The sequence below is a fragment of the Petaurus breviceps genome, unplaced genomic scaffold (assembly GCF_028583685.1).
Source record: "Petaurus breviceps papuanus isolate PSGF00001 unplaced genomic scaffold, PetGlider_PUasm1.0 225, whole genome shotgun sequence".
Lineage (NCBI taxonomy): Eukaryota > Metazoa > Chordata > Mammalia > Diprotodontia > Petauridae > Petaurus > Petaurus breviceps.
Window position 1 is genome coordinate 17,378,447 of NW_027185889.1, and position 15,058 is coordinate 17,393,504.

The window sequence follows — 15,058 nt, forward strand, 5'->3', positions numbered from 1 at the left end:
CCTCCTTTCCTCCCTTCCTCCCTTCCTCCTTTCCTTCCTTCCTTCCTCCCTTCCTCCCTTCCTCCCTTCCTCCCTTCCTTCCTTCCTTCCTTCCTTCCTCCCTTCCTTCCTTCCTTCCTTCCTTCCTTCCTTCCTTCCTTCCTTCCTTCCTTCCTTCCTTCCTTCCTTTTTGCCTTCCTCCCTCCCTCCCTTCCTTTCTTCTTGGCAATCAGGATTTTGATTTGCCTAGGGTCATATAGCTAATAAGTGTCAAAGGTCAGTTTTTGAACCCTGGTACTCCTGACCCCAGGCCTACCACTCTATCCTTGGTGCCACCTAGCTGCCCCTAATTGGTTGATTTTCTAAAACATTTTGTTATATGTTCAGTTTATTGATCTTTTCTTTCTCTTTTTTTGCTGGAAACAATTTTCTTTTGCCTTTTGATATATTGTATTATAGCTTATTTTTCTTTCCTTTCTCATAGTTCAATGCAATTTTGAATGACGTTCTTTGGTATCTGATCTTTCTCTTCTTAACCACTTGCAGTTTTTAATTTGACCTTGTTGTTATGGAGCTTAACAATCACACTCATGTATCATTACATCTAGAACTTCTTCCTGGAGGTGACCTGTGAATTCTTTCAAATTTGTATTTTTCTGTCTGGTTCCAATGCTTCTGGCCAACTTTCTTTTATGACTTTTTCTTATACTTAATTTTTAATTTTTTTCCCTTGGAAACTGGCAATTTGTCACATTTTTTTCTCCACACATCTTTCCCATTTCATTTGGTTTTGGAAAACATCTTGTGCTCTTCCAATTTTTCTGAATTTTGATTTTTGCTCTAATATTTCTTTTGAATTTCATTTTCTCCATTCTTCTTTGGTTGTCCACTGATTTACTAAGGTAGCCCAGCTTCTGTTCTAAGCTGACTATTCTTCTACTTCTCTATAATAATAATCTTTTAAATAGTGCTTACTCTGTGCTAGAAAAAGGGCCCTGGTACTTATTCATTTATTTAATCTCTCTATTGATTTTTTCTGTGTGCTTCTGCTTCTCCTGACAATTTCTTTCCTCTCTTTTCCATCCATTTTTCTTATATTTTATTTTCACATTGACTTCTGTTTTGAAGTTCTGGAGGAGAGCTAGCCTTAGACATGACCATGTGCTTGGCACATGTCTTTGTGTTGCCTCCTATTCCCTGGTTTATTTTTCCCCTATACACTATTATCTAGCAACATGTCCCTCATCCCACAAATGTGTAGGGTTGGTTGGTTTTTTTTTGCCAAATGTAGGAAATTTTTGTCCCTATTAAATTTCACTTCATTAGTCTTGTTCCAACTATTCTGACCTGATGAAATATTTTTGGATGCTGGTTCTGTCATTCAGGTTGTTTGCTTTTCCTTTAACTTTTAATCATCTGCTTTGATCAGTATGCCCCACTATGCCTACCCCCAGGCAATACATTGGTAAAGCTACTGAAGCAGAACAGGTCCAGAGAACCACGCTTGGGGCACTCCACTCCCTCCAGGCTGACATTTTACTATTAGTCACTGCTCTTGGGGTTCCCTCATTCTTGTAGTTCTGTCATTCAGTCAGTCATATCCCAGCAGATTTTATTTATTAGGTTGAATTTATATCCTTTCTCTAAAAGCTCAAGTTGGGATCTGAACTTTGGGGGGGGGGGACTCACAAGAATAGAGTGGAGGATGAAGTTGGAGTCCTAAGTATTCCCCTCGAATTCCCTAGGTTTTCAAGTAGAAAATCCCCAAAGTATGTTATGACTCAGGCACTAGCCAATAGGAAAACTTTGAGAAGACTCAAGAGAGAGTGATCACTGTCTTATATATGGAAGAGGAACTGAATTTGTTCTGCCTTGATCCAGAACACAGAATTAGGAGCAAGGTGTGGAAAAGGATAAGAGATATACTTAAACTTGATGTCAGAAAAGGCTTCTTAATCATTGGAACTGTCTTCATGTGGAACGGATTACCTGAAGATTGTTTCACTTTTGTCCCAACACCAAGCAAAGTGCCTGGTATACAGTAGTAGCTAAATAAGTGCTGATTGATGGATTGGTTGATTAAGGAATTGGATTCCTTCTCCTTGTAGATCTTTATGCAAAAGATGGATCACCATTTGTGGGTGTATTGTAGAAAGATGTCCTGGCTTCTGAGGTCTCTTTAAAGTCTGAAATTCTGTGGTTCTGTGAATAAAGCATCCTCATTAACCCCTAGGGCTGCTTAGCTCAACTAGTTTGGCAAAAGATGCCTTTCACAGCATAGACAGAAAAATGAAGCCTTATTTTCCTAGGCATAAGCCAGGAGACCCTCATCCCAGATCAGTAGCTGAAACCCCCATCCAAGGTATGTGAATTCCAAACATGGAGGGAGTAAGGGTAGATCATCAGATGGTCACAAGAAGGAGTTAGCCAACTATTAAATTCCTGAAAAGTTTAGAGCTTGGCATTTTGGTGTTCAGTACAAGGCACTCAAAGATAACCCAGGACCTCAGGCTGCAGATAAGACTAAGACCATGGTCAATGGCCAAGCGCCTTCTCACTGTTTATGACTTGACTCAGGTGTGAATGGTGGTCCTACCTTTAACCCAGCACCATGTACTTGGTAACTGGGCATGAATATAGTGGAAGGAATATTTCAAATACTGACTGAAAAAAATCAGGGAAACAAAGAAAGAGAGAAGGAAGATTCAGAGAGGTAGATGGAAAACCAGAAGATGATGTCCGCGGTACCTGAGGTAGGAGAACATCTTGGGTCACAAGTGGTTCAGTCTCACTTTGGAAGGAGGTCTCCAGAGGACTGCTCCTGGGATCTGTGGCTGGTCCTTTGTTCTTTACATTTTTATCAGTGACTTGGATAAAGGCATAGATGACAGACTTCTCAGCTATGTAATGGACACAAAACTGGGAGGAATAATTGGCACGAAGGGTGACATAGTCAGGGACAACAAATGTGTTGACAGCTTAGTGTCAAGCACCTGGAAAGATGCAGTCCAGTAGGGACAAAGGTAAACACTTGAGTACCAAAGCATCACTTTCACAAGCACAGGATGACTGAGACATGGTTAGAAAGCAATTTCTCTGAATGTGAAGTGCTTCCAGGAATGAAGCTGATCCTGGTTAGGCTTCCTCTGGGGAACTGTGTTCAGTTAGAGGTCTCATAGTTTAACAGAGACATGGTGGGTTGTAGAGCAGAGCTGTCAACCACAAGTGACCCCCCTTAACCAGATCTAAATATTAAATATGAAACAAAATAATTAAAATGACAGTTTAGTTCAGTCACATCCAACTCTTGGTGACCTCATTTGGGTTTTCTTGGCAAAGCTACTCGAGCGCCTTGCCATTTCCTTCTCCAGAAATTAAAACACGACATAGATAATGTTAGTTTGTGGTTTTCAAAGTCAATCAGTGGCAGGTTTATTTGAATTTGACACCACTGCCTATAGAGGATCCAGAAGAAAGCACCCAGGATGGAGAAGTGTCTTGAGCTCATTCCAGTAAAGACTGACGGAAAAGACTGAGGATGTTTAGCCTGGAGAAGACTAAGGTGGGGATGGGGAGAGAGAGGTGGGAGACATAATGACTGTCTATCGTCTGGTATCTGAAAGGAGGGAGGATTAGACTTGTTCACTTTGATCCTAGAAGACAGAAAGAGAGACATGGGAAGAATCTTAAAAAGACAAATTTAGACTTAACAATCAGAGGTATCAAAAAGTGGAATGAGTCACCTTGGGAGGTTCCTCTTCATTGGAAGCCATCAAAAAGAGGTTGAGATTGCAATAGAAGGCCCCAAGCGGTCCCCTCCTAGTATGAAATTTGGCCAGTTCTATGAAATTTAACCACTGCCAGGCCTTAGATGAGGTCATTGAAGAACTGGGAAATGTCTCCTGCCCTTGGTGTTAGCCAGCTCAGCCTAAGGGGCTTTCTACCTGTCTCCCTTGCCTCCCTCCCTTCCTCCCTGGCCCCCCATTTTGGGAATTTGTTTTAGGAAGATGGCTGCATTCTTTGCTCCAAACAGGATTCTCTATTGTTTGTTGGCCTATTTGAGCTAAGATCTTTAGTTAGGAGTGGAGGTGGGGGCGTGTTTAGATATAGGAGTTTATCTTTTGTATGTTATCCCCAGTTTGAAATCTCCTTCCCCCAATCTACCCCTATAACTGAATAGTTTCAGAGGGTCACCTGGAAGCATTAAGAGGCTAAGAAACTTACTCAGGGTCATGTAGTCAGTTTGTCAGAGGTATGGCTTGAACCTAAATCTTCCTGGCTACAAGGCCAGTTGTCTATGCTCAATACCAAGGGTTCCTGAGCTGGAGTATCATCACTCCTAGGGCAGGGGTTCTTCACAGAGCTTCCATGAACTTGTATTTTTAAAAAAATATTTTTATTTTCAGTACTGTACTTCATCATAATTGGTTTTCTTTGTAACTGTATGTATTTTATTTTGTACATTTAAAGGCATTAGTTTGAGAAGGGGTTTATGGGTATCACTGGATTGCCAAAGGGGTCCAGGACACAAAGAAGGTTGAGAACTCCTGCCCTACAGGGTAATTCAGCCATGAGACAGATGAATGGAGGACCTTTCCCAAAGTGCTCCATTGGCATTGATACTCATTCTAATAAATGGATCACATGGATGGAACCCTTTAAGGTCTGCAAACATGTCATCTCATTTACATTCACTGACACCCATAAGTTAAAGAAATCGAAGTGACATCTTGGGCAAGCTTTGGACAGTACTGAGAAGATAGAGAACATGGTTAGGCTTAAAAATGGCCCAGGAGGGCACTGAGAGATCTGCCCGCCGGGCCCTTCCAAGTTGTTATTCTACATATGATGCTGGCTCCTGGTGCAGAGGGACCCCCTGCTTCTGCAGCCCTTTGATGGCTGCCTCCTTGAGAAGAGAGGGAGAGAAATCCCTCTGGCTATTTCCCATGAAGCTTTGCTTGTAGTCTTGCTCTTTCCCAGCCCTCTTGTCAGTCATTGGTACATTGCTTCTTGGACCCTGGCTGAACCCACTCCCCTACTTCCCAGCTCCTGAGTGCTAAGCTTTCTAGCTGTGCCTCTGGTGTCTTCTGCAGGCCGCACATCCCTTACAGTTCAGCAGGTAAGTGCTGTTGGGAAGCCAAGAATCCTATAATGCTGGCTGTGCCTTGTTTCTTTGAGCAGTCACTGTTTCTCCTGTGGCTACGTTCATACACGTTAACCCTCAGCTCTCAGAACTGGCTGCTACCACAAGTTCAGTCATATTTCTTGTCTTTTCCCCACAAGGATAATAAACAAACCAACCTTTTAAACAAACACTCCCAAGAATGTTTGAAGATAACCCACTTTTCCAGATGTTTTGTCCTCTCAATCCCAAATTCCTAGGGATAAGGACTGGACTTATGAATTCATTAATAGAGGGAAATCCCAGGTGAATAAACTCCTGCCACCAATGCAGGTTGGCACCTCTTCAAATTTTGTCCTTAGAGGGTTGGCTAGTGCACTTAGAGGCTAAGTGACTTGTCTAAGTCTCCCCTATCCTAAAAGAAGAACCTTCCATTCCCCTACCATCCCCTCAAGCAAGCAACCAAACATTTAGTATATACTCATGTTATATCACTTCTGCTTTTCATAGCTGAACTCTTAGGAAAGGCTGTCTGCTCTCACAGACTCCTCTTCTCTCAATCCTCAATCTTTTGCAGTCTGGCTTCTCACCTCATCATTCAAAGAAACTGCTCTCGCCGCAATTACTAGTGGTCTCTTGATTGCCATGTCTGATGGCCTTTTCTCATTCCTGTCTTTGGTCTCTCTATAGCATTTGACCCTGTTGACCACCCTATCCTCCTGAATGCTCTTGAGATTTTTGTGACATTGATCCCTCTTGGTTCTTCTCCTATTGCCTGAACCCTCCTTTTGAGTCTCTGTCATCCATATCACTCCACCAGACTTGGGAGGTTCCCCATGGCTCTGTCCTGAGCCTTCTTCTCTTCTCTCTCTCCATGGAACTTAATCAGGTCTTGTGGATTTAATTATTATCTGCATGCAGATGAACCAAAAATCCCTTGAGCTCCCTGGTACCAAGTCTTCATTACCAGCTGCATATTTCCAAGTAGGGTCCAGTGGGCATCTCAAAATTAACATGTCCAAAATAGAATTCATTATCTTATCCCAAACTCACCCTCTTCCTCCACATCACTGTTTTTGTCAAGGGCATCTCCATGCCCATTGTCACCCAGGTTTGCAACTTCAGTCACCGTCTACTCTCTGTTCTCCTTCACCATGCATGTTTAACCCATCACCTCCACAATCTCCCTAGCATACATTCTGCTCTATCCCCTTGGCCACTGCCCTAGTTCAGACCCTCATTGTGCTCCCCCTGCCACAAGTCTTTCTCCTCTCTGGTCTGTCCTTCTCACAACTTCCAAAGGGATACTCCTAATGCATAGGGCTGCTGCCTTATTAATTGTCTATCAATTCTGGTGAGGGCCTGTTTTACTCTGGTGAGGATAAATGCAAACTCCTGTTCATCACTTGATTCTGACTTATCTTTCCAGTTTTGTAATGCATCATTCTACTTCCTGCACTCCAGAACCTAGTGACTAGATTGGTTCCTCTGATAGAGGAAATAATAGGGGCAGGGACAGCTGTACTTTTGTCTTTGAATCCCCACCTCCTAGTACTGAGCAGATCACAGATAAGGGCTTACTAAATGTTTGTTGTTTCCTTGATTAAGGTTGCCTGTGTCACCCACAGTATAAGTGACTAGCCCAGGGTCTACCAGTATGTGTCAGAGAGGATTTGAACCTGGGTCTTCCTAGCTGTGAAAGCTGGCCACCTAGACACTATACCATGCTGCGTCTTATGGTTTCATTAACATAATTAAATACCAAGTTGCTTGATTTAAGCTATAAATGCATCAGAAGTTCAAGGTAGGAGGAAGTTAGGGAGATAGTACATTATTTCACTTCATAATCAAGTGGAGAAAAGAGCTCCCATTTTCAGTGCCATCCAATTAAAAAAGAGAAGGGAAAAAAGCACTGGTTTTTGAAGATGAACATGGTACTGATACGGAAAAGTGAGGTAGAGGGTGCCTTTGGTGTGACACTTACATGCCTTTTCAATCTCCTTCCAGGTCATGTTGCTGTATGCCTTTAACACAAAACCTGTCAAGATTTGTGATGCCCTTGAGTTAAATAGCAAACATATATATTCTGGATCTCTCTGGCTTTCTCTGAACAAGTAAGTGAAACAGGCTTATCTGGGATGTTGTAATATTCTGATGCTGTCTTGAATGTCTTTTTAGGCAGGTAGAATGAAGAGCATTCTTATGGGGTAGAATGTTCAGTTGGAAGCAGTCCTAGGGTTTCTACAATGGACATTTATAGTTGAAGAAGCAGATGCTTGGAGATGTAAAAATGACTTGCCCAAGATCAGAAAACTCAGTAATGACAGGTCTCTGGCCTCCATGAACAGTGGTCTTTCCATGACACCACAGTGGTCACCAATCCAGTAACAATAGGATGCCTAGTAGGGTTACATTTTCCCTTTATTTTTTTTTTTTAGTTGAGGTCAGAAACTCAGTAGTTCATAGTCCATAGCAATGGTCACAAACATTTTTGATCCTGCTCTCCTCACCACACAGGTCCAATAATCGGTTGCCATATCTTGACATGTCTTACTCTATAGCATCACTTATATCCAGGGATGAGATGGAGCCAGTTTGAAGCTGCTCTTGTCATCATTAAAGTCTCTGTGAGCACCCACACTTCAGAAAGCAGCAAACTGAGAATCAGAGTTCACTTTTTTGTTTTCCTGATTGATGAGACCTAAGAAAGTGATAGAGAAAATGTTAATGGTGCACGTTAAATTTTAAAATGTACTGTGCACATCCCTGTTTGTATCTTAGCTCTTATTTCCATTCCCACAGTCACCACATTCGTTCAGGCCCTTCTCTCCTTTGGGCTGGACAATTGCAATAACTGCCTAATTGATCCCCCTGCCTCAAGCCTCTCTGCTTTCCAGTCCATCCACCGCACAGCTGCCACAGTGATTTTTCTTAAACGCTTGTCTATCCATCTCATTCCCCTAAACTCCAGCGACTCTTGCTTCTAGGATCAAATATTATTTCATCTTTAATTTTTTACATTTTTGTGTAAGTTTTATCACGTACATAATTGTCCATATTATTTGTGAATAAGCAAATGTACACATAGTGGGAGGGAAGTACTCAGAATTATTTTTACTGATGGAGTAAACAATCAAAAAAGTCTAGAGGCCACTGGGCTGGAGACTCACATCAGATCTTGTATATCCACACTATTTCTTCTGGCCTTATGTCTTCAACTTCTCTCTCCCTACACAAAACCTCTAAATATTGACTCACTTTATATCCTCTGACTCCCCATGCCCTTTATTCATCCAAATCCTCCTTCCTTGGAGGGACAACTCATGGATTGTCTCTTTCATGAATCCTTTTCTGACCCCTCAAGTTCATATAATACTTTACTGCTATGGAAGAGTTGGGTGAATATGAATACTGCAGATTTTGAGGAATTGTTCTCCCAAAATATTCTGAGCCCAAGGAAACAGAACCAAAGGGTGCCTACTTTGCTTCTCTCCTTATTGGCCGAGGCAGGATGAATAAGAATGGTGTTGTTTTTAAAGGGTTTTCACCATCTTTGAAATTCCCTGTCAATACAGGGAATTTTGATCAGACTAACCACAGAGAAATGTATTTCCCACAGGAACAAAGCTGACCTTTAGCAAGTCCTGTGATATCCCCATTCCCCCAGTGTTTGCACAGTCCCCCATTTCTTTCCTGCCACAGAATGTGGCTAATTGGCTATGTTTTTAGGTGAGCCTTAAAAGCTGTAAAACCTAACCTATACCCTGAGAAACTAAAGCTGCCTTCAGTCCAAACGGTCTTCCTTAATGAACTAAATGCATTTCCTTTCCTTTCAGTCTGGCTGTTCACTTTTTGACAACTCCCCCACCCCAGTCCTGTGGACTTTCTGGGGCTGTTCTGGAACCCAGGCTGGGAAACTCCTGCTATCTTACCTAAACCTACCTCTATTTGGGCATTTTCTCAAATACTAAGATTATAATTTACATGCTTCATACCTATCCTGTCTCCCAAGGTGATTATAAATCCTTTGTGGGCAGAGACTATACATCATAATTATAACTTGGGAAGACAGTGTGGTATAGGAGGTAGGGTGCTGGTTTAACAATTATAATAGCAATGATACCTATAGCATTAATATAGCGCTTTAAGGTTTACAAAGCACTTTACAAATATCACATTTGATTCTCACAGCTAAGTGACTAATCTTTTTGATTCATAGTCTACTCTGTAAGACAGACAGATAATCCCAACCCTCATTGCCTGTGAAGGATGCTGGGGCAGCTATGGTGTATTGGATAAAGTGTTGGTCTTGGAGACAGAGCTGAGTTCAAATCCTGAGGCATTCATTAGCTGTGTGACCACAGGCAAATCATTTAATCCTTCTTGGCCTCACTGTCCTCATCTATAAAATAGGGATGATAACAGTGCTTGTATGAGGTATAGCGTAGATAGGAAGCTTTGCCAACCCTAAAGCTCTTGCTTTTTGCTGGATATTATTGTTGTTATTGCTGTGAGAGTCTAATGAGGCCATGGAAGTGAGAGTCCTTTGAAAACGGCAAATGAGCTGTCCCCATGCAGTGTTGTTCTTCATTCTTTGTTTCCTCCCCAGTGCCCAGTGTAGTGTCTTGCACGCCGCAAGCACTCAAGAAATGGCTCTGGAATTAAATTTTAAATTCCCTAAATTCTGAAGTTTCCCCTTCCTTCCTCCCCAGAGGAACTGCCTTCCTGCTCTGTGGTTCTCATTTTGAAGGACTCTTCAGCATAGACCTCAAACATAATAAAACAAAGGCTATTTTTTGAGGTGGTGTAGCTATCTATTATTCAGTGACTATCAATTATTCAGCAAAATAGTGGGAAAACCTGGGTGTAGGCTATTCACAGGCAGAAATAATCAACACAATATAGAAATTAGGCACCATTATGTAATATTTGTTACAATTTCTAGTGGTGGTCCTGGTTTATCTATGTGCCCTCATAAATGCATGTCAAAAGTCATCCACAGTTCCCTCCATGTAGAATATAAATGGGAGGCAGAGGGAATCTCATTTTTGCTTCCTAAAAGTTTCTAAGAAATGTAGCAAATTATAGTGAATAGAGCACCAGCCCTGGAGTTCAAATCCAGACTCAGACACTTAATACTTAACTAGTTTTGTGAACTTGGGCAAGTCACTTAACCCCAATTGCCCTGCCTTCCCTCCTCCAAAAAGAAAAAAGCAAAAAAAAAAAAATGTAGCAAATCTAGACAATTGAGTATGTCCTTAATCTTTGAACACAATGACAAAGGTTGAAATGACCATGTCTCCTTATTAGTGTAATGAAAAATGGTGCTTAGCTGGGAGTCAGAAGGCAGGGTTTGAGCAAGACAGAAATACCTCTCAAGACTCCATAGTAGAAAAAGGTGCCAGACTTGAGGTCAGAAGACTTAAATTCAAATGCTGTCTCTGACACTTCTGGCTCTGTGTCAGCAGGCACTCCTTCCCTCTTTGGGCCTTATCTTCTGGGACTATTCCTAAAGATGAGAGTTGTCCAGAACACAGTTACTCCCAGAAATGGGAGCTGTCTCTAATGCAGGATCAGGGTGAGTCAGAAGAGGCTTGGGGGCATCTTGGGTCATTCCCTGTATCTTGCATTTATTCCGTGGCACTCCTCTGCTATGGCTGAATGGACAACTGTATGTCTTGGGTTGATTTGTCCTCAGAGAAGTGGCCTCTGGAATGCTCCTGAGTTCATCTCTCTTGTGCTGTGGGTTCATGCAGCTGGGGAAATGGGGACAGCTACGTCCTGGAGGAATGGCCATAACAAATCACACAGTTCTCAGGCTCAGCTTCATTTCTGGGTCTTGTCTCTGACTGGGTCCTTCCCTTTTTTCCCTTAACAACAGAGACCTTGCTCTCCATCAACCTATATCTAGATATAAATCAGGCACTGATTTATATAGATATATAGATATAAAAAGCTCGATGGAGTTTTATGTCCTGAAATTAAGTGTCCTTCATTCTGGAATAGCCATAATTTAAATTCAGATGCTGTTGCTACCTTACTTATCTGGCATCATCTAGGAATGTGACTTTCTGGATAAGTGGGTTTTCTGGATAACAGAAACATCAATGCACTAAGTACCAGACTTTTCATTTTAATCTGTTTCTTATATGATAGAAATTTTTATAAAGCGAACCACACACACCTTGCCTCTTAAACAGAGCCTTCTAAAAACATGTCCTTGATGACTCAACATTGCCATTAAGAATGGCAGTTACTGTGCTTTGCTGAGGATGCAGATGAAGACATATGGGATGTGCTTCTACCCCCTCTGGCTGATTATTGCCACCATTCCTTTTTTTTTTAAAGCAATTGGGGTTAAGTAACTTGCTCAAGGTTACACAGCCAGTTATTTCTGGGTGTGGTGCTAAGTATCTGAGCCCGGATTTGATCCCCAGGTCATCCCAACACTGGAGCCAGTGCTCTTACTTGCTGAGCCACCTGGCCGCCCCTAAGCAATTGGGGTTAAGTAACTTGCTCAAGGTTACACGGCCAGGTGTTTCTGGATGGGTGCTAAGTTTCTGAGCCTGGGATTCAATCTCCAGGTCATCTTGACATTGGAGCCGGTGCTCTTACTCGCTGTGCTACCTGGCCGCCCCAACCACCATTCCTTTTTATTTTTCCTTTTCTACTGGTCTCTTATCTACTCCTTCCCTATTTCTCAGGCTCTGTATGTATCTCATGCCTTTCACATATACTACCAGCCAGGTGGAACCTTCCTTTTCCTTCTGTTCAAGCAATATGGTATATGATCTTGGACTCTCTTATACTTTTGAACTCCTTTTGCTGAGGCCCCCAGTCTTCCTCCCCATTCATCATGCCCTACTTAGCACATTTAAATCCTCACCCATATTCCCCCATTTATTTTCATGCTCAACACCAGTAAGGATGTTTGAGGATCCCAAAGACCTAGCTGACTTCTGATTAATTGAAGTGTTATTAGATAGGCATGTGCTCACTTTGAACATAAATGTCTTAAAATACTTTCCTGCATCTATTTCATAAGGTTACTGATTAAATTTTCCTGTTGCTTTTAGAGTTATGGCCTTGCATGAAAAACTATCTGGCCTTAGGCAACAAGCTGAAATGTTGTTATATACGCGTTCATTGTCTCTAGAAGGAAGGAAGTTGCTACTGTATTCTTCTTCAAAAATCATCCCAGATACCCCTGAAAATATCACGTTCACTAAAGAAATGAAGGCAAGTAACTGAGATATTAGATGGGCCAGTCGTCTCACATTGCTGTGTTGTATCCCTTGGGAAGTTTGGATGGAAATAAAAAACCATTGTGGCACCCCCTAAACTGCCTTTATCAGAACAGTTCCCATCAATCTAAACCAGGAGTTCTTAACCTTTTTGGTGTGTCAGAGACCCCTTTGGCAGACTAGTGAAGCCTATGACTTCTTTTCAGAATCATGTCTTTGAATTGATAAAATAAAATACATAGTATTAAAAGAGAAACCAATTATATTGAAACAAAGATAAATTTTTTTTTTCCTATAGCGATTCACAGGCCCCTTTAAATCTGTCCTTGGTCTCCCTCCCCCCAGAATAGTGCCTCTAAATAATTGAATATGTTAAATTTTGAAGTTAGTGAAAGTAAAGAGGTACATTTTTTCCCATTCATTCATGTTCATGGGCCCCCTAAAATCCATCCATGGACTCCAAACCATTGACTACACAGATTGTTTCCTTTCTCCCTGTGGAAGAACCAGTTAAGACATAAACTTTTGGGAAGGGAGTCCCTTTACTCCAGGCCTCCTTTCAGAATGTCAATAGCATTTCTGCTCAATTCACTGGATACAACTGAATCCAAACCACAGAAGACACTTAACTTTTACTTTGACTGTCATGAGAAGAAGCTGGTCCTGTCTTGTTTTATGCCTTTCCAATATACACACCATTGTCATTGCTTTCACTCTTTTAGCAGGACTTGACCCTGTCCCACTCTCAATTATTGTGAGCCTACCATTTGCTAGAAATTCTTAGAGACTTTTCTAAGTGGGACATACATGTGGCTCTCACTGCCCTATTCTTCTCCATATTTTTATTCTTTAAAGGTTTCTGTTTAGATGTATTCATTCTTGTTAATTGCATTAGACTGTATTGGTGTTTTGAGCCAGGCTTTGCCAATGAGATGAGCTAATGCATTTTGTATTTACTCAAAAACAGCAGTAGAAGGATTTGCAGAGGGCAGTCCTATCCCTTTAAAAATGCCTCCTATAACCAACAAAGACTCCTGGGTCCTGGACTGAGCCAGGGGACTGATGGCCTGTCACTCAAAGCTTTGGAATGTGCGTCATTTTCTATACCACTGATAATTATAGCAGGGCATCTCAGGGGTTTAATTAACGGTGCCCTGGGTGAAGATAGTAAATAACACCCTCTCCCTAACAGTCAGATATTTCTTTTGTATCCATTATTTTTGGCAAAAGTATAGTATTGCAGAGAATGTTCATTTCATATCAATTCTCAGGGAGAGTATTACCCTTTTCCAGGTTTCACACAAACTCTTCTTGTAGGACAACTAACAGCAATAATAAATCACCCTGACATAACCTCTAAGATTCGTTATTGATTATTTGCATTTCTGTAACACTTTGAAGCTTACAAAATATTTTTCTCACAACAGTACTGCAACTTAGGTTAAGTAATACCTCTAGTTTACAAATGAGGAAACCAAGGCTCAGAGAGAGTCATGGGATCAGAGATTTGGAGCCAGAAGAGACCTTAGAGGTCATCAGACCCAGCCTCCATATTTTAGAGATGAAGTGACTTTCCCAGGGTCACGGAGCTGATAAGCATGGGGTGAAATTTGAACTTTGGCCATTCCTATTTCAGGTCTGGTGCTTTATCTGTTACACCAGGGCTATCAGACATGGAATGCCCACAACACTCTCAAGTGTAGCCCAAACCAGATCAAAATGTAATTGGGAAATATTTAACAAAATAAATTAAAATACAGTAGAATGTAAATAATGTTAATATGTGGTTTTCTAAGTAGCCCACAAAGATCCTTATATATGGCTCGGTGACCCCCATTTCTATGTGAGCTGGATAACACTGCCTACACCAGGCCCACCATGGCCCCCAAGTATAAAGGTGTCCATTGTCAGTCCCACTTCAGTTCTCATCTCTTCTCTTGAACTTTGTGCCTGATTGGTGACTCTCCCCTGGATACACTAACTTCCTTTGATTTCCTCTTGGATGGGCCAGAGTGTAAGAAGATCATTATTTAAAGAGAACTCCTTTTTTATTTGAACAAAAATCCAGTTAATATGTTAATGTGAAATAATAAACCCTGTTGTACCTTGGCGGAGAAAAAGTAAATGTCAGTAGTAAGTATGAGAGCCTGAATTTGAACCCAAATCTAGGTTGAAGATATACTCAGAACCTTCCCTATATTTTGTTTCCCCTATTAGGATGTGAGCTCTTTGAGAGACAGGACTGTCTCTTTTGTATTTGTATTTGGATAGGGTGTTCCTGGAGGTCTAGCCCCTCTGGCGGGAGGGCTGCTCAGCCCTTTTCAGGACCGCTAATCCATCTTTGGTGTCCACCTTTCATCCAACCCTCACCCATGGCTCCAAGAAGCTGTAGCCACACCCAAAGATGGGCTAAACTAGGTGGAAGGTACCTTGATGGGCTCAAACCCATCAGTGACTTAGGAGGATGTCTTCTCCAAGCATGTGAAGACTTCCCCAGTAAAATGGGTGGATGAGAACAGTATGTGCTGAAGTGGGCATTGTGGAGCCCTTAGAACTTGGTCAGATGTCGAAGTCTGTCACCAGGAGTCCTGACCTTTGTCTTGCTACCGGTTTTTGATGACTCTGGAAGAGAGTGAAGCTGATGACTTTGTGCAATCCTGCCTCACCTAAATCCAGTTCACTCACAAGACATCACCCCATGATTATCATTGGT

At 41.7% G+C, this 15,058-nt stretch overlaps 1 protein-coding gene across 1 annotated transcript in view; it reads left to right on the top strand.

Annotated features, from left to right (window-relative positions):
* CFAP54 (cilia and flagella associated protein 54) overlaps nucleotides 1-15,058 on the top strand; it is a 307,374-nt gene that overhangs the window by 266,034 nt on the left and 26,282 nt on the right. The window contains exons 65-66 of the mRNA XM_069095069.1: nucleotides 7,109-7,215; nucleotides 12,178-12,340. Coding sequence (XP_068951170.1) covers nucleotides 7,109-7,215; nucleotides 12,178-12,340 — 270 coding nt within the window. The remainder of the gene's footprint in view (nucleotides 1-7,108; nucleotides 7,216-12,177; nucleotides 12,341-15,058) is intronic.